The sequence below is a fragment of the Budorcas taxicolor genome, chromosome 12, assembly GCF_023091745.1.
Source record: "Budorcas taxicolor isolate Tak-1 chromosome 12, Takin1.1, whole genome shotgun sequence".
In the NCBI taxonomy this organism is placed as follows: domain Eukaryota; kingdom Metazoa; phylum Chordata; class Mammalia; order Artiodactyla; family Bovidae; genus Budorcas; species Budorcas taxicolor.
In genome coordinates, this window is record NC_068921.1 from 16,584,281 (window position 1) to 16,609,178 (window position 24,898).

At 45.1% G+C, this 24,898-nt stretch overlaps 1 protein-coding gene across 1 annotated transcript; it reads right to left on the reverse strand.

Annotated features, from left to right (window-relative positions):
- Nucleotides 1-23,446, reverse strand: RUBCNL (rubicon like autophagy enhancer). Its single transcript, XM_052650250.1, has 13 exons — nt 22,918-23,446; nt 19,037-19,119; nt 18,353-18,563; nt 16,133-16,234; nt 15,613-15,673; nt 14,725-14,857; nt 12,969-13,114; nt 11,224-11,288; nt 7,330-7,568; nt 5,954-6,015; nt 2,870-3,023; nt 1,594-1,684; nt 1-113 (listed from the first exon to the last, which is right to left on the reverse strand). Exons 1-13 carry the CDS (start codon nt 23,444-23,446, stop codon nt 1-3), a joined length of 1,989 nt encoding a protein of 662 aa, XP_052506210.1.
- Nucleotides 23,447-24,898: the final 1,452 nt, after the last annotated feature.

Genomic DNA, 24,898 nt, shown 5'->3' on the forward strand with positions numbered 1-24,898 from the left:
TCATGTCGCCGCAGAGGGTAGACTTTCCAGAAGTCTTCTCCTCGCTGTGATCCTCGCACACCGGGGGCACTTGGAGGACTGGAAGCACTGCTTGTGAAAGCAAGCTCTGCACACTGCAAGCAAGGAGGAGAGCCGTCAGCAAATGGGTAGCTGGTTTCTCAAATATGTAAGACACTCATCCCCAGCCTGGGGAGAGAGGACCTAAAGCCAAGAGGTCCCTTGAAGACAAGAGGATTTGTCCCCAGAAGATCATGAGGATGGGCCTCCCTGGCGGGTCAGTGGTAAAGAATCCACGGGTTCCATCCCTGGATCGGGAAGATACCCTGGAGAAGGATATGGCAACCTGCTCCATATTCTTGCCTGGGGAATCCCATAGAGAGAGGAGCCTGGCAGGCTACAGTCCATGACGTCACAAAGACTCAGACATGACTTAGCAACTAAACAAAAACAACAACAAGGCCATAAGGACCAGTGAAACAGGCTGAGAGAGCCTGGGTAGTGGACTGCAGTGCCTCCCAGATCCGGTCAAAGACCATCCACCATGGGTGCCAGGAGGGCTGGTGGCTGATGGCTCAGGAGGTGACATCCCTTCTCTGGAAATGGCCCTAACTAAAGAGAGCTGCCTCGATCAAGGTTATGTCCCCTTGGTAGTCGCAGGCCACATCCAGTGACTGGTCAATATGAGGTTTAAAGGCCTGGCTGGCTCTCTGTCCCTAATTTGGGAAAATGCTGAAAATCCACCTCAGCTCTATAGTTCTCTGAGAGATGCCCTGAGCCTTCATGGCAACGAGCCTTCTTCCTTGGCCCAGTCCTGTGGCCTTCGTACCCTCGTGGGTGTGGAGCCTGAGAACTAACCCTAGGGCAGTGGTTCACAAACTTTTGGCACCAGGGACCAGTTTTGTGGAAGGTAATTTTTCCATGGGTCAGGGTGGGGGATGGTTTGGGGATGATTCAAGTGCATTACATTTTTTGTGCATTTTATTTCTATTATTATTGCATCAGCTCCACCTCAGATCATCAGGCATTAGATCCCAGAGGTTGGGGACCCCTGGAGTGAACTTGGGGTTGACTGTGATTCAATTACAAAACAGGTGCAGCTGTAACTTGCCCTGATGTAGAAGAACTGGGGGACAGGTCAAACAGGGCCACCTCCTATCTCTGAACTCTGTTCCCTGAGACATCACCCTTTATCCCTGCCCCATCACACCTCCTCCCTGTGCATCCAAAACTTTATCAGCTCCAATTCAACAGAGAAGCACACACTAGCATCATTATACCTTAAGGAAATAACACTATGCTTTAGTTATTAAGCTGTTATTAAGCTTGATAGCTCAGTTGGTAAAGACTCTGCCTGCAATGCAGGAGACCTGAGTTCGATCCCTGGGTTGGGAAGATCCCATGGAGAAGGGAAAGGCTACCCACTCCAGTATTCTGGCCTGGAGAATTCCATGGGTCCATGGGGTCCCAAAGAGTTGGACACGACTGAGCGACTTTCAGTTTCAAGCTTAAGTTAATTTTCTGCTTAAGTTAAGAAACTTTGCGCTTATGTTATAATATTGCTATTAAGCTTACGGTATTATGGTATTAAGATACCTGAACATCTTCTACACGTTTCAGTCTGAAATGGGAAAATGACAGCTGTACTCCGGCAAAATTCACAAATGAAGCCCTTTCCTTGACACAGCTGTAAGAATAGGAGTCAAAAGTGAGAGTCTTCATGAGTAACATTTCTCCTAATGGAGAAACTGGGTTCCACTTTCATAGAACTCTATAAACACCAGATTTCCACACTCCCCCGCCCCAGGTACTGAAATTTGTTATTCTAAAATCCCCTAAATTGGCTGTGGAAGTAACAAGTTTCTGCATTTAAAAGGTTTATATAAATCTGTGAATTGCAATTTTCATACAAGTCAAAATGAAACACTGCACAGGACAAAAGATAGGCATAAGCCACATATCATATTTGCAGAAGGCCACTGAATGTCATGGATACAAGTAACAATTAAAAAGCCTGTCTATGCCAGATGAAAGAAAATTTTCAGTTTGGTATTCTATAAGCCAAGACGGTAATCTCCTTTCACTATACAAACATTCTAATGATATATAGTTTCAAAAACATCGTTTTTTAAGTGTCTGTGATTCCAGCCTCTAGAAGGAACAGAATACTATCTCCTGCCACAGTGGATGGGTCAGAGCAATAAATGTGCGTCCGTTCTGTCTGGACAACTGCATCAGGTAGTTTGAGGCACCAGAGAAAGATCATGATTTTAAACACGTGTTCTTAAATGATCCCATTTTATTTCTGGGAGCTCCCCTGCAATTCATCAGTCCGTGAAGACACAGAACTCCTGTTTCCACTGGATCCTGAGTCTATGTGGCTGCACTTGGCACATCAGAGCAGACAAGAATGGAGGGAGGCCACACGCCGGGCTGGGCGCTCAGACGACCAGTCGCTTGGCCCAGGCTTACATACCAGCAGGACACTCTTGGTCTGGTACTGAACAGCTCTGAACCTCATTTCACTCATCTGTAAATAGTGCAGGGGCTTCCCTGGGGGCTCAGTGGTAAAGAACCCGCCTGCTAATGCAGGAGACGTGGGTTCAGTCCATGGACTGGGAAGATCCCCTGGAGAAGGAAATGGCAACCCACTCTTGCCCGGAAAATCGCATGGACAGAGGAGCCTGGTGGGCTACAGTCCGTGAGGTCACAAGGAGTCAGACACGACTGAGTGACTAAACTACGGCAATGAAACGTGCTGCTGGCACTTTCCTCAGCTTGTGAGGATAAAGGAGCTAAGTGCAAATCTTTGGCCAGGATCGGCCGAAGAAAGGACAGCTCAGGGCACGCCCGCTGGGGAAGCAGATCTCACCTCACAGCTGGCCACGTGCTCAAGGGAAGCTTTCAGAATCTCCTTAAGCAAGGGCACCAGCAGCCCTTTCTTGACCTTGACCATGTCCTCCAGGGAGAACAAGTGGAGCGCCTCCGTCAAGTGTCCCGGCAGCTGCTCAAACTCCTTTAATGTGCTTCAGGAGAGAAAACCAGAGGAAATCAGAAACCCACCCACACAGGTCGGGGCAGGAACTAGGGACTGGGAGAGGGTTTGTTTTTTCCTGGCTCTCAAAACTGAAGTTTTTCAACTTAAAGAAAAAAAATAGCCCCAGGAACAAGTTAACTCCCTACTTTACGTTTTGCAAGTTTTGCTTGGAAGCCAGGAAGTTAAAATTCCGTAAATAATGATTTCAAAAAGCTGAATAAGAAAAGTGTCTCTGACAGCTGCCCATGTACACTTTGAGTGAAAGAAAACTTAAAATTTGGTTTTTGAGTCCTGACAACATGTACTGAGATAATAATGACCACTTTATTCAACTCCAGCTCAATTTTAAGTCCATCAGTGTGACTGATGGATATCCCAGGAAGAGTTATTGATGCTATGACTCCCAAACCTCAGGTCCAGCCATGATATTAAGACGCAAGCATCCAAGTGAGTCGGGAAGATCCCCTGGAGAAGGAAATGGCAACCCACTCGAGTATTCCTGCCTGGGAAATCTCATCGATAGAGGAGCCTGGCGGGCTGCAGTCCCACAAGGAATCGGACACAATTAAGCAACAACCACAATCCAAGTGCGGGCTGCTTAAAGGCACTTGGATGTCCCAAGGGCATTCAGAACTGTAGGTAATCTTCTCCAAGCCCCCCGATCTCTTTCTGAACCCCCTATGTCAGTTAGCAGCATCACCATGCACTGCATTCCCAAGCCTACACTGAACTTGATGCTCTAGGGATGCTGTGAGTGAAGGTACTTAGTTGTGTCCGACTCTTAGCAACCCCATGGACTGTAGCCTACCAGGCTCCTCCGTCCATGGGATTTTCCAGGCAAGAATACTGGAATGGGTTGCCATTTCCTTCTCCAGGGGATCTTTCCAACCCAGGGATCGAACCCGGGTATCCCGCATTGTAGGCAGATGCTTTACCGTCTGAGCTACCAGGAAAGCCCAATACTGATAATACTAGGGATGCTAAACCCAGTTTAATTCTCTGCCCAGCAACGGGTGGTCCTGGCTCACACTATTTTCTCAGCCAGAGGGTCCCTGAACCCTTGTTTTTGCTCTGACTTGCTCTTCAAGCTCTGGCTTTGTCCCTAGGAAGCCTTGTCTGCCCGCCTTCCCACCTTGTCCCTTAAAAACTACTTGCTGCCCCTCCCCCATGTGCCCTCAGAAGCACATGCACCAGTGACAGGCATGCACTTTGGCAAAGATCTCTCCATGCTGACTTCCTCCCCAGACTCTCTCTGAACACGTGTCCTGTGGCTTTTTCATCTGAAGCACAGAGTGGATATTCAAGACATTTTTGCAGATGGTAAGAACTGTGGATGTTGTTACATGTTACAGAGAAAACTGAGGCCCTGAGGAGAAACTAATTTTTCACCCCAAAGCCAGGAGGTAGAGTTCAAGGCCAAAATGATTATAAAGGACAAGCTGCTCCCCAAGAAATGTAATTCAGAAGTAGTGCATCATTAAATAAGGATCAGAAACAGAAAGCAGCTTTAAAAGAGAAAAGTTTTTAAAAACCTATAATCCCAACTGGTAGCTCAGGTGCTAAAGAATCTACCTGCAATGCAGGAGACCCTGATTCAATCCCAGAGTCGGAAAGATCCCCTGGAGAAGGGAATAGCAACCATTCCAGTATTCTTGCCTGGAGACTGCCATGGACACACCATGGGGACACAAAGAGCTGGACACAACCGAGAGACTAACACTATGACCTCACCTATTATAACAAATAATCCTAACTCCTTGAGTAAGCTGTTTTTCCTCCTCTTAAAAATATCTCTGGTAAATGAATTCATGCCTGTGCCTTTATGGCCACGGCCTCCAAAAGCTCATCCTCAGGACATACCTATGGATGTGGTCAGAGATTCAGCTGAAGCTTAGTGTTTGGGTGTGATTTTTTTTTTTTTTGATAACAAAAGATACTTTAAATGTATTAGGTGTTCAGTAACAGGAAAATACTTAAATGAATACCACATCATAGTACAGAATATAATACAGCCAATAAAAGTTGACATGCCTCTTTATCATAGTGTTTTAAAAGGCGCTGGTACACCCATGAACACAGCAGCACTCGTCACAATAACCAAAAGAAAGCAACCCAAGATGGGTGGATCAATCAACAAAAGATGGGATATACAGACAATGTATGAATATTCAACATCACTCCGCCTTTCAAGGGAAATCCTGACACAGGCCACAGTGTGAGTGAAGCTTGACATGATGCTACATGAAACCCGGGCACAAAACAATAAACACTGTATGATTCCACTCATATGAGGTACTTAGAATAGTCAAAATCATAGAGACAGAACAGAGAATGGTGGTTCCCAAAGGCTGGAACAGAGGATGGAGAACTACTGTGGGTAAAGAGTTTCAGTTTTACAAAATGAAAAGAGCTCTGTGGATGGATGGTGATGATGGTTGCCTACCAACATGAATGTACCTCATTGCTTAACTGTACACTTAAAAAGGGTCAGGATGGTAAATTTATGTGTATTTTATCACAACTTAAATCCCCTAGAGAAGGGAAAGGCTACCCACTCCAGTATGCTGGCCTGGAGAATTCCATGGACAAAGGAGCCTAGTGGGCTACAGTCCATGGGGTTGCAAAAGTTGGACACAATGAATGACTTTCACTTTCTTTTTTTTTTTTTCATAATAATAATAAAAGTCCACTGGCTAGGGTTGTTTGATACTTATACTGGTCCATTCTTCTTAACATGTTAAATTCCCTGGTGGTGAGTAAGAACGTTTAGCACCATTCAAGAGAGTGTCTGCATCCCCAAGGAGAGGCATGAGATAATCACTCTGCACTGGTGGAGATGGACCACAAAGAGTGTGGAGGTTATCAGACCTCCCATTCATAGCCCAGCCCAGCCCAGCCCAGCCCAGCCTGCAGCAGTACCTTTCAGCAAACCTGCAGGTCTTCAATAGCTTCTTGATATGAAATAGCTGCTCCTGGATTTCCTAATGTGAGAAACCAAACAGGGGGCGGGGGAAAGTGTAACGTGATAAGTAACACTGGAAATGCATAAGTCAAAATTAAATGTTAGTTCTAACCTTGAAATGCTATAACTCTAGAAAATAAGCCTTTGAAATGCGCAGTCAATAAAGCATATCAACTGTGCATATATATAAAGCATATAATGCACAGTCTATAGAGTCTATAAAGGGGCCCATGACTGAGTCCAGAGATCTACAGAGGGCCCAGGAAGGACCCAGGTCTTGGGGAGTCTAAAGCTTACACAATGTTGAGGGCCTTCTTTTTAAAAAACACCAAACTATGTACAAAAGAAGGAGATTCTGTGATTGCAGACACCATGGATGTACCTGGGGGACATTATGCCAAGCGAGTGAAGTCAGACACAGAAAGACAAAAACTGCCTGATCTCATTTATACAGGGGATCTAAAAAAGTCAAATACATAAAAGCACAGACTATAAGGGTGGATCCTGGCCTGAGGAGCTGGGGAAATGGGGAGATAATTGGTCCAGGACACAGAGTTACAGTTACCTAGGATACGACCATGGGGTCACGAAGGAGTTGGACGCGACTTAGCAACTGAACAACAGCTAAACAATAAGGATAAGTCTAGAGATCTCATGTACAGCATGATGACTATAATTCACGAGACTGTATTAAAAACTGGAAATTTGCTAGGAGAGTAGGTTTCAGATGTTCTCATCACATACACAGACAGGTAACCCTGTGAGGGGATGGATATGTTAATTAGCTTGACTATCAATCATTTCACTGTGTGTATATATATACATCCAGTCATCAGGTACCCTTAAACACACACAATTTTTCTTTAAAAGACAGCGGTGGTTGAGTTGCTAAGTTGTGTCCCATCCTCGCAACCCCATGGACAGTAGCCCAGTAGGCTCCTCTATCCCTGGGTTTTTCCAAGCAAGAATACTGGGACGGGGTTGACATTTCCTTCTCCAGGGGATCTTCTCAACCCAGGGATCTAACCTGGTCTCTAAGAATGCAGGCAGATTCATTACTGACTGAGCCAGCAGGGAAGCCCCATTTAAAAGACAATAAAATTCAAAAGCTAGGTACAAACAAAGCTAGGCATAAAGGTAAGACTTGGGTATGGGGCTTTGAAAAGAGCCGAAGCAGGAGAAGGTCTCTGAAGCATAAGCTCCAGCTGCTGGATGGCAAGTCTGCCCCTTAAAGGGTCTGTCTGGATCCCTGGAGCCGGGGAAGACGTCCACTTACTGCCGCAGGGCCCTTTAGGCCGCTGGACTCCCTCCCCCAGGAAAGGCGGCTGCTCACCCTCACTCTGTCCAGTTCCTTGGCCTTGGTGTACAGGCCGTGGCTGACGTGCACCAGGTTGAAGATCGGCTCATGCCATATGTGGTCCAGCAGGCGTTTGGAGAAGTTGCTGACGTAGTACTTCCGGAAGTCCCACATCCTGAGGATCCGGGCGGGAATGCAGGACTCCGAGTACGAGTGGCAGCAGTCGCAGAAGTACTTCCCCAGGTATTCGCAATACCGGAGCCGCTTCACGAACTCTGCCGGGGTGCACAGGACGATGAGCACCGGGTCACCTGAGGCCGGAAACCCACCCGCGCCCCGCCCTTGCCTCCAACGCCGGCCCAAGACTCAAGATGGCTGTCCTCATGCTGCTGGAGCCATGCTGGGGAGAACAGCAGACACTGGAGGCCCTGAGTCATGAGCTTCACTTCTGTGGAACGGATGTTGGAAAAGAGAACCCTCCCTCCAGCACTCCTGGATTTGGAAGATGGGCCTTTAAACTGACACCTGGCCAACAGAACACGAGATTCAAGGTCTGAGCATTTGGTGGGAGTTCAGACCCAACCTCCTACTTGGCAGGAAGACTGACAAGCCCGAATCTCTTCAGGCTAATTGTCCTGAAGCCACCAAAACAGCCCTTCCACTCCCAAGCCAATAAACCTGGATTAAGTTCCCTGGCTATAAAAACCATAGCATTCTTGACTTTCTCTTTCATTGAAAGTATCACCCAGTTATTTACTTGGCTGATGACATCCTGTCAGCAAGCTCCATGAGGGAAGGACCACATTCCAATCAACACTGCACACCTACGTCTTCACATCTGAACAAACTCTGGGAGGTACTTTAACAGTTGGTGGAATCATGGTCACACATCTTCACAGTTTCAGACTCATACATTCAATATTTACTGAGGCACCAGGATACAGTGGTTAGCCAGAGAGATATGGTCCCCACTAGACTTTAGCTGGGAAGATGAGTCATTGAAAGAAAACCGCTTCCAACTGTGATGCATGTCAGGCATGGCAGAAGGAAGTTCAGATGGATTTATGCTTTTTGCTTTTATTTCTTAAGGTGGAGATGCTCAAAGTCTTACTCCATCCCAGAACACCTATCGAAGGCCAAGGGAACCCTTTACAGCAAATCTTCTCTTCCTAGGCTTCCACACAGAGAAGGCAATGGCACCCCACTCCAGTACTCTTGCCTGGAAAATCCCATGGACGGAGGAGCCTGGAAGGCTGCAGTCCATGGGGTCGCTGAGGGTCGGACACGACTGAGCGACTTCACTTTCTCTTTTCACTTTCATGCATTGGAGAAGGAAATGGCAACCCACTCCAGTGTTCTTGCCTGGAGAATCCCAGGGACGGGGAGCCTGGTGGGCTGCTGTCTATGGGGTAGCACAGAGTCGGACACGACTGAAGTGACTTAGCAGCAGGCTTCCACAGGTCAGACCTATGGATGCTCTCACAGCAAAATAAGTGATTCCCACTCTCAACTGGGCAACTCGCCTTTCTGATTGGATGAAACCTGATGTTCTAGGCCTTCAGGCCACTCCCTCAAACTTTCTCAGAGGAGTCTGGTTAGGTCCTAGGTAAGCCATCCAATCATTTAACAAATATCTTTCAAGTCCCAACTGTGTGCCAGGCATACTTGTAGGAGCAGGAGATAAAGCAATGGATAACACAGACCAAATATTGGTAATATGTATATAAGAGGTAACTAATGAGAACCTATTGTATAGCCCAGAGAACTCTATTCAGTGCTCTGTGGTGACCTAAATGGGAAGGAAATTCCAAAAAGAGGGGATATATGTAAATATATAACAGATTCACTGTGCTGTACAGCAGAAAGTAACATAAGACTGTAAAGCAAGTATACTTTAATAAGTCAATTAAAAAGAAACCATGTATCTGTCCTCATGGAACTTAGAATCTAGTGAGAGACAGATAATAGTACGAAAAATCAATAAGACAGAGTATTTTAGGGAGATGAGGACTTGAATAAAAACAAAAAGGAAGGGGAATATCAAGTGTATGTGTGTGTTTGTGGCCAAGAGGGTGATGAGGTGGAGTTTCAATAGGGCAGCTAAGGAAGACCTGAGAGTGCAGATGGGAAGGAAGGAAGGGAACTGGCCCTGGTGGGGTGGGGCGTGTCCAGGGGAGGGCACTCCAGGGAGAGAGAAGCACAGATCCTGACAAATCGCTGAGTCAGGAGTGATCCTGTCACCTTCAAGGACCAGCAGGGAGGCCATGTGGCTTGAGCTCAATGCCCAATGGGGCAAGAGCTGGGAGATGAGAGTCGGAAAGGAATGGGCAGTCACAGTGCAGGTCACAGTGGCCTCTTCACCAAAGAGAGGGCAGTGTTATGAAATGACTATAACAACTTCTCATTGTGGGCATCGCTCATAAAAACAATACATGTCCCCCTTTCTGTGCTATACACTAGGTTCTCACTAGTCATGTACTTCATTTATAGTTGTATACATACGTCAATCCCAATCTCCAACCCCCCAAAAAGAAGGTATAGTCTATTTGTAGGACATACATTAAGTTAACCTTAAATATGTATTCCAATATACATTCAGTTCAGTCGCTCAGTCATGTCCAGCTCTTTGTGACCCCATGGACTGCAGCATGCCAGGTTTCCCTGTGCTTCACCAACTCCCAACTCCCGGAGCTTGTTCAAACTCATGTCCATTGAGTTGGTGATGCCTTCCAACCATCTCATCCTCTGTCGTCCCCTTCTCCTCCTGCCTTCAATCTTTCCCAGCATCGGGGTCTTTTCCAATGAGTCAGTTCTTTGCATCAGATGGCCCAAGTATTGGAGTTTCAGCTTCAGCTTACAATATACATGAAGTGCAGACAAATACTATTTGATTGTACTTACGTGAGGTACCAAGAAAAGTCAAATTCATAGAGTCAGAAAGTACATTGGTAGATGCCAGGGGCTGGGGGATAGGAGGTGGGAAGGGGGAATGGGGACAGTGTAATGGGGACAGAGTTTCAGTTTAGGAAGGTGAACAGTTTGGGAGATGAGTGGTGGTGAGAGTTGCACAACAGTGTGAATATACTTAGTGCCACTGAACTATACCATTAAATATGGTTAAAATAGTATGTTTTATCCATACATGACTAATGTGGATGGACTAGTGATGCATGGATGTGAGAGTTAGACCATAAAGAAAGCTGAGTGCTGAAGAATCGATGCCTTTGAATTGTGGTGTTGGAGAAGACTCTTGAGAGTCCCTTGGACAGCAAGGAGATCCAAACAGTCCATCCTAAAGGAAATCAACCCTGAATATTCATTGGAAGGACTGATGCTGAAGCTCCAATACTTTGGCTACCTGATGTGAAGAGCTGACTCATTGGAAAAGACCCTGATGCTGGGAAAGTTTGAAGGTTAAAGGAGAAGAGGGTGGCAGAGGATGAGATGGTTAGAAAGCATCACTGACCCAATGGACATGAATCTGAGCAAACTCAGGGAGATAGTGAAGGACAGGGAAGATTGGCATAATTCAGTCCATGGAGTCGCTAAGAGCTGGACAGGATTTAGCGACTGAACAACAACAAGAGTATGTTTTATATTATGTGATTTTCATGACAATTAAAAAATATTAAAAAAATAATGATGCAAACTGCTCAACTTTCTTTGGATGTATAGAGAGATAAATAGGAAATCTGAAATTGGTTATTTGGGGGGCTTTTTTACTTATGATATTTAAAAATGTAAGAGTATGAGTATAAAATTATGTAAATTTCATTCATATGCTTATTAATCAAATCACTGTTGAACAAAAGATTTGTTGCTGTGTATATTGTCTTGCATGTACTTGAGAGAAATGAATATACCAATATTTATGCTTTAAGGTAAAAATGTCGTTGCCTAATAAGTAAGCAACCCAATATCCATACTTACTAGGTTCTATTGGAGTTCCACAGCCAGCACAGAAAAAATTTTGGGCTATTACTACGAGATCCCTCCTGAGGACAGAAAATGATAAGAGTTATATTTCAGAAAAGGCCAACGGAGCGTTTTTCACTGATTGGAAGAGAAATTAACATGGGGATGTTCTTCTTAGCTTGAGGGCTTAATTTTATCATTTTTTCATTTGGGAAAGAAACAGAATTTTTCTTTCCCAAGAACAGAGCTTTCCAGCTTTCCACCAAAGCAGAAGTCAGTATCACAAATAACCATTCCACCAAAGAGTCTTTAGAGACTTCTTATGGGGCATCACAGAGTTCTCGCTCCTGAGAGAACTAGCATATAATACATGGGAGGAGGTTCAGGGGGACAAGACACCATCCCCAAACTTGCTTGGGAAGTTCACAAATGGATCCAGGGACATTTAGATGAATATGAGGTATTGTAAGACAATGCTGTCAAAGATTTCTGGTGATAGATAGAATATTGAAGTGTTTTCTATTTAACTGTTTGTGTTGCAATTCCATATGGGATTTGGCAATATGGAGAAAGTTGTAACACTTTAATACAGTTTAAGGTCAGCAAAAATGGCCAAAGTAAAAATGCATGGTAAAAATATGTGTGCGTGGTAAAAAAAAAAAAAAATGCGTGTGCTTTAGAGAGAACCCAGAAAAATCCCAGAGGAAAGACAATCCACGTCAAGGGAAGTGACCCCACCTAAGGCTTGGAGAGGGAACTCTTCTCCCTAAGCAGCCCCAGAGAACTTCCTCATACTCTCCCAAGAGGAAAAAAGAATATACGGCACCTCTGTGGGGCACTGGCAATGACAATTGCCAGCCCCTTCTGCAGTTTGCACACTGTATTAAATACCAACCAAGAGAAATGAAAAAAAAATGCATTTGGTTAATATATCCTTTTGTCTACAATGTCATATACTCTCAGAATAAATAAACTACTACTTTAAATTATGGGATTCCCAGGTGACTCAGTGGTAAAGAACCCACCTGCCAATGCAGGAGATGCAGGTTCCATCCCTGGGTCAGGAAGATCCCCTGGAGGAGGAAATGGCAACCCACTCCAGTGTTCTTGCCTGGAAAATTCCATGGACAGAGGAGCCTGGCAGGCTACAGTCCATGGGGTCACAAAGAGTCAGACATGACTGAGCAACTCAGCACAGCACTACTTTAAATTATTGTATATATTTATATATATCTATATCCTTTTTGCACCATCTTATTTGTTTGTCTTTTAGAATTGTATTACTTCTTAGAGAACAGAGATGATTTCATTTGCATTCTGTCACGTTTTCTAACTACAAGAGCTCTCCTCAAGATGGAATTTTCCTTTAAAAAAATGAATTCACTGACTTTTTATTTCACATTGCCCTGGAAAATAGTGGTCTAGTCTTAAAATTACTGTATGATATTTTTAAGGTTCACCATTAGCCACTTAATATCAGCCTGTTTACTTTCCAATTGTTATGTAATGTTCACAGTTAAGGAAACATAGTTACGTTCTCAACGTGTCAAAACTTAGAGACCAAAAGCCCACTATAAATGGGGTGCCGAGAAAGCTAAGTCAGAAAAATGTGCCCAAATTTCTTTTTCCTAAAACAAATTTTCCTTTGTCCCTTGGTGTTTTATTTTTTGCCTTCACCCATCTCCATGAAGAGACAGAAGGAACGCACCACAACTTTTGTTTTAACTGGACTGGTGGTCCAAGCAGCAACCTAGACTTACTTGAGTGGTGGATGAACATTAAATATGATTTGAAACCTAGGGGGCGCCCAGTCTCCAGTCCCTCTGATCCTCGACTTCAGTTTAATTTCCTGGACGACATCTGTGCTGGATTCAAAGTCTTTCTGGACCTGCTCTTCATTTACGACCTGCATAAATAACCCAGAAGAGGATTCAGGAGCAACTTAAACAAGCACATTTCAGGAACTGAAACCAAAGAAACGTTCAGATGTATTCTCAACATTAACCTTTACCTTGAAAAATAAAAACTGCTTTTAAGTGAATAACAGAACCTGGCCAGAGCCGTCTCCGTGTCTAAAACCCTCTGCAGGAGAACTGCTTCAGACGCCACCCAGCTGAGATCACTCTGCTCGGTATTTTTAGTTAGTTCTTTTGTTTCCAGACTGCGAATTACTGTAAGTAGGTCAGTGTGAACTGGAATGCCTTCCTGCCTAGCAGAAGCCGAAGCCTCACCCTGCCTAGTCAATAGCTGACAGACGCTGTGGATCTGAATCCCCTTCTCCAGGAATTGTTCTCTGCAGACACTGCCCAGCTTGTACAGGTGCAGACACCACCCCCACCTCTGACCATGAAACTTTCCTTTTAGCATCTAAAATCAAGACTTCTCCGATTACCGTCTACATCTCCACAGTTTGGCCGCTTTTGAGCCTTATTTCCCAGGAAGATTAAGATGAACCCTCCCCCAAACATACCCCACTACCCACAAACATGTTCTCCAACTACATCAAATGACTCTGCTCAACACACCATGGGGACTTTCCCAGTGGTCCAGTGGTGAAGACTCTGTGCTTCTACTGCAGGGGGCAAGGGTTCGATCCCTGGTCAGGGAACTAAGATGACGCAGCCAAAAGAACCAAAACCCAGAAGCACCAGGCACCTCCCAGTCATTTTTACTCCAGCTGCTCCTTTGCCAAGAGTGCCCTTCATGCACTCCTACCTGACCTGCTACAGTTCTGCCTGGCCTGATACTTGGCTCAAGTCCTGAGATCTCCATTCAGCCTTTCCAGGTTCCCCTGATGACGTGGAACACCGCCTCCCCTGCACTTCCGGCGTGCTTTCTCTCCTACCCGATTACAGCCTCTGCCACCCCATCCTCTGCCTGCAGTGAGCTGCCTGTTTGGAGGGCAGAGGGCTCCACAAGGGGACCAGCCTGGACTTTCAAATGAGGCAGCCTGGGGGCTCGACTCCTGCTCTACCACTGAGCAGCCCTGCTGAGGGTCTGCAACTAACACCTAAACTTAAAATAACAGGCTTCCATGTGGTCTAGTGGTTAAGAATCCACCTGCCAACGCATGGCACATGGGTTTGATCCCTGGTCCGGGAAGATTCCACATGCCGCAGGGCAACTAAGCCTGTGAGCTACAACTGCTGAGCCCATGCGCTGCAACGAGAGAAGCCACTGCAATGAGAGGCCCTTGCATTAGCCCTGGCTTACCACAAGTAGAGAAGAACCTGTGCCTAGCAATGAAGACCCAGCACAGCCATAAATAAACGAGTAAATCAATTAAATTAAATTAACAATAGCATCTACCTCACAGGAGATATGTGAGGATTAAGACATGAATTGCTGAGCACAGGCCCTGGTGCATTACAAATGCCCAATAAACATCAGATTCATCCTTCTTTTCGAGTCTCCCCTAACGCCCAGCAGCCATACAAGGAAACACATAAACCTCTGATGTGGAAGCAGGCAAAATGAGAATTTAAGAACTGAAGATCAAATTCTGTTGAGACTTACTATGGAGCCAGCTGCATCGAGAGAGCCTGCCAGCTGATAATGAACTTCTGCCAGCATCCAGCATTTCTTGAATACGCGGTATAACTCTTTGGCTGTTAGCTCAGCAGAATTGAAGTTTGGCTCATGAATGACACTGCAATGTAAGAGATGCAAACATGGAAAATTATTTTCATAAAAAGTGTGTTAAGGGTCTTTTGCTGAGGGTTTTTAACTATTTCCCCTCCCCCCTCAAAAAAAGCAGAGGAGGTGACACATGGCAGACCATGTGTGCATCAACCACGCCCCAGTGGTCATCTTACTTAACTCAATCCCTCCACGTCCCACACAGCAGCTTGTGTTTATTGAGGGTACCAAGGTGGGGAGGGGTGGTGAGAAGAGGACCAGGTTTCAAGTCAGAAGACCTGGGTTCAAGCCCTGTCTTTTGTGCCCCCATGGACTGCAGCCCAGCAGGCTCCTCCGTCCATGGGATTTCCTAGGCAAGAATACTGGAGTGGGTTGCCATTTCTTTCTCCAGGGGATCTTCCCCACCCAGGGACTGAACCCACGTCTCCTGCATTGGCAGGCAGATTCTTCTCTACTGAGCAAACTGGGAAGCGAGTTGGAGTTCCCCCGCTGCTATTTAACAGCATGGTGTCCAGAAGCACTTCTCATCTGAACCTCAGTTTCTACACCCATCAAATTGGGTTTAAAACCCCTGCCCATACCACCCAGGAGGATTAAATGAGAATGTGTACAGAAGTCTTTCAAACACTCTAGAAACACTGTAGAAACTTCCGTGGTGATTGTTTCACTTCTAAACAGTGATCCCTGTTATCGGAACTGGCTGAATTTGAGGCCTGGTGTGATGGCCCAGGGGTCTGTGTGCTGATGAAAGTGGGAGGTAGATACCTCTTAGAGGTGTCGGAGGAACATCCACAGGGCACTGTGGTATTGCTGAAATCTCCAAGTTCTGTGGGAAAATTGAAGAAAAGGGAATGGAGGGCTTTTAGTCTGTTTCTCTTAACCATAGTCAATATGATACGAAAACAAAACTAGCTGCCTACATCTCAGAAAGGACCAATCATTTCAGATCGCCATCCTTCAGGTTCTTTTGCATTTCTGTTATAAAACAACAGCTATTATGAGGCTACAGATGGGATTTTAAAATATGCTTATCTGAAATTTCACCAAAATATAATGGAGAGGGCCAAACAGATATCAGACCCTAATGGTATCTGCTTTTGCATTCAAACCTACACGAGATGAGAGATTAATATCAAGACATCACATTTTTTTTAATATCAGGGACACAATCTGATTTGGGGAGGGGTTTCCATGAATGACACTATCACATATTGTGTGTGATGCCTGTCATCAGGTGTGTGGGGGAGGGTGCCTCCATCACGGCCCATGAGTTTCCAAATCTCACCTACGAAAACAAAGTCATCGAAGTCACATTTGCAGTCCTCTTCCGTCACCTCAGAGAAAGCAGGTGTTTCAACCACTGGGCTGACCTGTAACACAGCGCAACCTAGAGGAAGAAAGGAAGAAGAAAAAATGACTGTCCAACCTGCAACACCCGGCTAAACTGAAAAGGAGGAATGAAAGGGCTGAGTTGACTTGAAAAGAATTTTTAAAATTCAGCTGCAATAATTAGAGAGGTCAGGGGGTGAGGAGGGAGGTGGGAGGGGAGTTCAGGATGGTGGGGACACATGTATACCTGGGACCGATTCATGTTGATGCATGGCAAAAAGCATCATAACATTGTACAGTACTTATCCTCCAATTAAAATAAAAAGGGCAGGGAGCTATTTTTGTGTTGTTCTTATGTTCACAAGATTAAGTGAAACAGACTGATGAGTCTATTGGGGTCCATAGGAGTGTTCTACCTACTTCCATGGAAGTTTGGAAATTTCCACAAGACAAAGTTTAACAAACGGAAGAGACAGGAGAAACAATGTTTTGTTGTTGGTGTTCACAGTAAGGAAAAGAGTACAGGTGACACGAACTCTGTCCTAGGTTGAGTGTGCGTGCTCACTCACTCAGTGGTGTCCAGCTCTTCGTGACCCCATGGACTGCAGCCCACCATGGCATTTCCCAGGCAAGAGTAACTGGAGTAGGTATCAAACCCATGTCTCCTGTGTCTCCTGCATTGGCAGGCAGATGCTTTACCACTGAGCCACCTGGGGAGCCCACTAGGTTGAATCTGTTCCCCTAAATGCCCCCTACCCAGTGCCTGTGAACATGACCTCATATGGAAATAGGGTCATTGTAATCAAGTTAAGCTGCGGTCACGCTGGATCAGGGTGAGTCCTAGAGGCAATGTGAGTGATGTTGTAAAAAGAGTTCCGGAAGTCTGTACACAGACACGGATACTCAGAGACCAAACATCCTGTGAACATGGAGGACTGGAGGGACGCTCTACAAGCCAGGAGCAGTAGCGACTGCCCAGAGTCTGGAGACAGGCAGGGATAAAAATTCTCCCTCAAAGCCTCTAGAAGGAACCAAGCGTCCAGACAACTCCAAGCCGACCTGTGACCTCCATGACTGTGAAAGGACCCATTTCTGCCGTCTTACGCCACCTAATTTGTAGTATTTTGCTACAGGACCTCCAAGACACGAATACAAATATGTTCATGCTTTTCTATCCCTAATACCAGTTTGGAGGATTAGCCTAAGAACGTCTTCACACACAGAGAAAAAAAAGTGAAAAAGGAAGGTTGTGATCACAAAGGAGTTTTAAAATCCATTTAAAGTGTTAAAATATTGAAAGCCACCTAAATGCCAAATAACTGGGAGAAGACTTTGCAAATCATGCTGTTACTTCAAGAAACACCCTCACTGAAAAAATGTGATCACTGATAAACCGTTCTAGCTGGGGGATATCAATTTCTCAACTTTGGTTTCCTCCTGGGTTAAATGGGGGCAGTTTCACCCACTTCTGTGTTTCTTACACTCTTTTGATCATGATCAGCAGTAACATACAATTTACTTTACAACCTGGTACAGGCACAAAAGTATATATAACTGGTAAAGTTCCAGCAAGCATTGCTCACCCCATGTGAGGTGCGTGCTGATACTGCGCAGTTGTTTGCTTGCCTTTTTAACACTGTCTGGATCAAGCTGCAATTTGCTGAACTCTGCTCTACCTCATGAAGTAACCTCTATGACCATAAATGTCACAAGGGTGATACTTGAGAAAAGATCAAATTTTTATCTGGGTGGTAGAAATATTTTAAATTTTTATTTAATATATTAACATTTTTTTTAAATTCAGTTAAACATGATTCAACACATATTCACAAAGTAGTTCAGGCAAAGCCCTACCTGTGGATCCCCAACATCTGCGGATACCCAGTGCATCACGGACTCCTTGTTACCAGGATGAATGAAAGAGAACAACGTGGGGAAGGAAGCCAGTATAAAGAAGAGGAATGCTGGGTGACAAGACAGAGGAAGAGGAAAGCAGGATGGAGCCTAAGAAAAAGCAGGTGGATTGCACAACTGAGTGGCACATGATGACCAATTCCAAGCCAAGTGGCAGAAATGGCGGGGATCATCGGGTTACTCCAGAAGGACAGGGTTTGGCAGATGTGTGGGGAGAATACAGCAGAAAGCTTCCTCATATTTGCACCCCCCCACCACTCACCTTCATAGCCACTGTCAGACGAAGCGGAAGACCCAGATTCCTGCTTTACGTGGGTATAAAAGGTCCCTTCCAAGTCCGCCTGATCATTGCCGAGTGACCTGCCGGCCTCCTCGGTACTCCAGGTCTCTGTGTGCTGCTGACTTAGAATATTACACTTCATTTTCTCCATGACTGATATAATCATATCTGCAACGTAAAAGTGGGCATTTTCCTGCAGAGGCAAAGATGATCAGTTAAAATTCTCACAAGCATAATCAACTTGGTTTCCCCCTACCCCCCCCCCCCCGACTGAGGGTGTATTAGATTGAAAAATCAAGAAGTTATATTTAAGTGAAGTTAATGCATAGACATATATTTATTTCACTGTGTTATCATAGGTCATTACATCAAGAATAGCCCATATCTTCCAGAGGTGGAAGATTTAGCCCACTGCAACCAAAAGATGACGCAAGTTGAATTTCCTGTGATATTAAACCCTAGATTGGTGGTGCTGCAATGGCAGACATTACTCACCAATCATGGAAAATTTCCCAGCTGAGGGCAGACCCTACCAGTCAAATGTTGAAATGAAACTTATTTGCCATGCCTCCTCCAGTGAAGTTTACAGACCGAAATCAGAACAGGCATACTCTGAAGTGTTAACTCTCTTGGTGGTTTTAAAAAGAAGAAGGAAGCCATGTTCACCTTTTCTACATCAACAGGGAGAATGAATGCCTCTGGTGAGAAGGAATTTGAGGAAACAGTTCTTCCGCCAACTTGAACAGCATCTGCCAATACAGCAAGTTATTAAAAATGGAGAAAAAGAAATTCAAAGTTTATCTACGAAAACAATTTTAGGGAGTGACTTTCAAATGTTTAAAATATTAGCACAATTCTAGAATAAAATAGGATGACACAAGAAGAAAGACTCCTCTGATGGAAGGCCTTGTAGGTGGCAGAGGGTCATCATTTCTGCAAGAAGCTACTGGAATAACTTGAGAGGAATCCTTAGAGAAGGCACGGGAGAACCACAGGAATAGAGGAGAGCAATGAGGAAAGAGGGGAAAGAGAAAAGAAACATGGAAACTACCTACAGGAGATGGAAGGTGAGAAGGAATAGTCTGGAAGCAGGACCGTTAAGAATTACGGGATCATTCCTCCAACTCACTGCAAATGTCCTAAAACTTCCTGTTTACAGTAACAAAATCTATCTGAAAAAGGTCAGCACCGCTTCTCTAAAATGATCTTCCCCTAGTCAGAAACAAGAAGAAACTGCAGAGATTATATTCGGCTGACTCATCCATTCTGCATCCTTATTAAGCCACTCCGTTACTGGCAATGAACGCCACCAAGACAAAAATGAGGTCTGTCATGTGATATCTGATTGCAGCACATAAGGCAAAACATTTCTGTGGCATCCATAAGCGCTGCTGTGCCAACCTGATGAATCAGAACCGAGTGCTACAGATGCCTTGACGGCTTCAAAGCTCTTGGGGTGGCAAACACACAGGCAAGCAGGATTCCTCCAACTATTGCAGGGAAAAACTGACTCCATGATGGATCTGTTTCTTTTGCTTTAACCTGTGCTTCCCTATTGCTTTGGTTCACTAAAAGGATACTGTCCATACATAATGAATGGCCTGCCTCAGGGAACCCTGCCCCTCTGCCTGAATGTTAAACCAAAATGCCTTTTGTCCAGGACCCCCGTCCACCAGTGGATGGCTATAGGAAGGAAAAAATTAACACATTCCTTCCTGGAAGCTGGCCATTCCAGGAGATATTTGTAAGATTAATGGTCTTTTGTACTTTACATCCTCCCTTCCCCCATCTCTGTTCTATAAAAGAACCTGGCATCCAGACCCTGATCAGATGGTTATTTTGAGACATTAGTCTGCCATCTTCTGGGTCAGCCGGCTTTCTGAATAAAGCCATAGTCCTTGCCTCAACACCTCATCTCTCAGTTAATTGACCTGTTGTGTGATGGGCAGAGTGGGTTTGGACTCAGTAACATAACCCCTTCCTTGCCTCGTGTTCGAGAACTCCCCTGTTCCATTGAAAACTTTGGGCCTCTTAGCTTCAGAAGCCATCTGGGGTAGGCAAACTTTTTCTAGAAAGGGTTATGGAGTAAATGTAGGACCTGAGGGCCACACAGCACGTGCTGCAATGATCACTCGGTTCTGCCATTGCCCTGAGAAAGCAGCTATAAACAAAAACAAAAAAACACAGCTTTATCTGTAAAATCAGAAGTCTGGTGGCATTTGGTTACAGGTCCTGGCTTGGGGACTCTGAGGATAGAGGGGAAAATGCAGAGAAAAATCAGGCAGTGGCTTCCAGTTCCAGCTCTCCACACACCAGCTGTGTCTCTACAGTAAAATTTCCTCATCCTAGGAATTAGGATAGTCATTTTATTAGGAAACTGAAGGAGCTAAGGAATGTAGAAGCACTGTAAATGTGTAAATCCTATGCCAACAAAAGGAATTGTTTCTTACAGCCTCAGGAAATGCAGACAGGCTCAGCTGTGCTTCCCTCCCATTTAATCTAAGAAAGGAAATCCCCCGCTACTGCCATTTGAGATGCAGCAGGTCCAGGAAAATGCCTCATAATGGCAAATGCCTGTTCTGCCCATTGCTGCCCCTACACCAAAGAAAGAACCAGATCACTCGGGGACTTCTTTTCCTTAAGCCCGTGTAATGAATCCCCTCGCCAGGTTTAAGACAGATGGCCAAAAAAACGGAGTGGTTTTTTAAAGGTACTTAGATTGCTAGAGTCACTGTTTTTGGACAAAAGGGGCTGGTATGTTTGTTTTCTTTCTGGGACAAAGGATAATTTTATTTACTTTTCTTTACAGATGTCCTTTGATGTGGACCATGTTTTAAAAGTCTGTATTGAATTTGTTACAATACTGCTTCTGTTTTATGTTTTTTTTGTTGTTGTTTTTAAGATGAGAGGCATGTGGGATCTTAGCTTCCTGAGCATAGATTTAACCTGCTCCCTCTGTACTGGAAAGTTGTAACCACTGAACCACTAGGGAAGTCCCAGAAAGGATAATTTTAAATTGCAGAACAACTTCTTGTGCAGGAACACAAAAAGTTATTTGGGGCAGGGGTACCCTAGACCCTCGGAGAAGGCAATGGCACCCCAACTCCAGTGCTCTTCCCTGGAAAATCCCTTGGATGGAGGAGCCTGGTGGGCTGCAGTCCATGGGGTCGCTAGGAGTCGGACACGAATGAGCGACTTCAATTTCACTTTTCACTTTCCACTTTCATGCATTGGAGAAGGCAATGGAAACCCACTCCAGTGATCTTGCCTGGAGAATCCCAGGGACGGGGGAGCCTGGTGGGCTGCTATCTATGGGGTCGCACAGAGTCGGACACAACTGCAGGGATTTAGCAACAGCAGCAGCAGCTCACTAGGCCCTAAAGATCATCTTCTCTTTATAACTTGTCATGGTGGTAGTCTGTGGGAAAGAAGACCTTCAATTTTCTCTCTTTTCTTCTCACCCTCCCATGAGACAATCAAGAAGGAGACTAACTTCTCAGTTTTCAACCACTAAATTTGTAAGTCACTTTTTTCCTGAGAACTACCCAGGCAGGTGAGCGAAAAAGAAAAAAAGGCCTGCAATCAGACTGAGCTACTGAGCACGCATGCCATCAGACTGTGCTATATTGCTCAAACTTTGGTTCTTATCTCCAAGTTAGCTCATTGAAAAGATTGTCCAGAATCTGCTTATTCTTAAATTGTATGTTAAAGATTGTCACCATCTTTGAGTTTTCAAAAGTTTTGTAGAACAAATAAACCTCCTATCTTAGGAAAGGGAGAGGACTGGTTTCTGCTAATGAGAAATAAATATACGTGAGTGTACACACACACACACAGGCAGCTTTTAAATTGCTTTGAAATAAAAAACTTCCTTGACTATTTGAACTAGGATTCCAACAAAAATACAATTTAATGCAGAGTGTGAATATAGAATAATTAATATTTAAAATTAACTAAGCAAGCCACAAATCATAATAATAAGAATAGCTTAATTTATTGACTCGAGTGGCATCTGGCATGGATTACTTGGGTTTCAGAATTTTGGCATTTTAGAAATATGTGCCTGACCTTAGAGCAATGGGAGACTTGGTTTTAATTGGAAAAAAGTTTTGGCTTGTTTGGAGGAACTGTGGTTCCTGTTTTTAAACCTTACTATTTCTCTAGTCACACTCTGTCCAGGTAAATCTAACAGGTGAGGTGTGTTCCTCTCCCACAGGAGCACTGGTGTGAAGCGGGGCTCACTCTCTAGGGACCACCTTCCACCATCAGGCTAAATGCTGAGCGCTTCTGGTGCTCTAAGATGACAGCTGACACTGATTATTGACTGAGTTCTCCTGCAGACTCAGGAGAAAGGGAATTCTTGACTCCATCAGTTGTGACCCTCCCAGTGGCTGGGCTAAAGACGTTAGGAACTGAGCTGGTGCCCTGGCTGGTGAGCATCCTGGAAAACCGGTAGCCTTTTCCTCATGAGGAACACTCAGCCTCAGCCCCAAGCAAGAGCAGGTGTGAGATCAGACAGGAAGGGTGGAAGTCCAAACTAGAGTTACCTGCATCAGCAGAAGCTGTCAGCTGGGAAGGCTTGAAAAAAGCCCTGCCATCCTCAGGACATGGGGGACCGGATACAGTCTTGGAGCTGGTGATGAGAGACGTGTGAGGACAGTGTCTTGGGAGCACTGCCCGTTCTTCCTTCGAGGTAACAGCGGAGTCACTGCCATTGCCAGCTGCGCCCCGGGCAGAGGAGCTGCCCACGGAGTCCACGGTGCCCTTCGACAGTGATGTCTCCACCACGGAGTCCCCAAGAGATAAGGGTGAAGCTCCCAAGGGAGATTTGGACGCAGTGTGGCTCTCTCTGTTCCCCACTGGGAGCACCTGGGGGGACGCGTCCTGCAGCTGTTGCTGCACACATGGGGGGTTAATCCAGGCAGCTCTGTGCCTTGTGAACCTGATGTCTGATGGGCAGGAGGGGTGCTCAGTGTCCAGGAGGCTGGGCAAGCTGTCAGTGTCGTCTGGGTCATCGCTGACCCCTTCCCAGGGGTCCACAGGTGAGTCCTGCCGGCCCGAAGACTGTGACACCATCTTCAGGGCTCAGGGCTAGTGTGAATTCCCTTGTGCTGTTGGACTGGACCTTGAACTCACCACATGGCCTGCTGGAGGGCTGGAGAGCTTATCTGCAATGAGTGAGAAACATTTACCATAAACAAGGGCTCAATCATATTTTTTAACTCCACATTCTTATGAGGAAGCAAAGAAACTTCATGTTTCAACAGAGTCTGGACTTTTCCCTATACAACACAGTAAACTCCACTTAGATTTAAAAGTAAAATATTAATCAATAAGTTGGCCATAAAACTAGCAGCAAATGTAAGGGATATGACACTGAGATAGGAAAGGGGTTTCAAAGCAAAAAATAATTCTTTTTATGAAGAAGCACAAGCTGGAATCAAGATTGCCAGGAGAAATATCAATAACCTCAGATATGCAGATGACACCACCCTTATGGCAGAAAGTGAAGAGGAACTAAAAAGCCTCTTGATGAAAGTGAAAGAGGAGAGTGAAAAAGTTGGCTTAAAGCTCAACATTCAGAAAACGAAGATCAAGGCATCTGGTCCCATCACTTCATGGGAAATAGATGGGGAAACAGTGGAAACAGTGTCAGACTTTATTTTTTGGGGCTCCAAAATCACTGCAGATGGTGACTGCAGCCATGAATTTAAAAGACGCTTACTCCTTGGAAGGAAAGTTATGACCATCCTAGATAGCATAGTGAAAAGCAGAGACATTACTTTGCCAACAAAGGTCCATCTAGTCAAAGCTATGGTTTTTCCTGTGGTCATGTATGGATATGAGAGTTGGACTGTGAAGAAAGCTGAGCGCTGAAAAATTGATGCTTTTGAACTGTGGTGTTGGAGAAGACTCTTGAGAGTCCCCTTGGACTGCAAGCAGATCCAACCAGTCCATTCTAAAGGAGATCAGGCCTGGGTGTTCATTGGAAGGGCTGATACTAAAGCTGAAACTCCAGTACTTTGGCCACCTCATGCGAAGAGTTGACTCATTGGAAAAGACCCTGATGCTGGGAGGGATTGGAGGCAGGAGGAGAAGGGGACGACAGAGGATGAGATGGCTGGATGGCATCACTGACTTGATGGACATGAGTCTGAGTGAACTCCGGGAGTTGGTGATGGACTGGGAGGCCTGGCGTGCTGTGATTCATGGGTTGCAAAGAGTCAGACACGACTGAGCAACTGAACTGAAAGTCATATAAGGATACTGCTGATAAAAAACTAAAACAGCAAAATGTAAAACATCCCAGGCATTACTTCAAAATTAAATGTCAAACCCAAAATGGGAATGCTGCCTAGGAGTAAAGACATGTTTTTATAGTTTTTTAAATTATTATTATTGGGGTATAATTGCTTTACAATGTTGTATCTGCTGTACAAAAGAAGTCAATCAGCTATAAGTATACATATATCCCCTCCCTCTTGGCTATTCCTCCCAACCCCCACCCCACCCTTCTAGGTCATCACA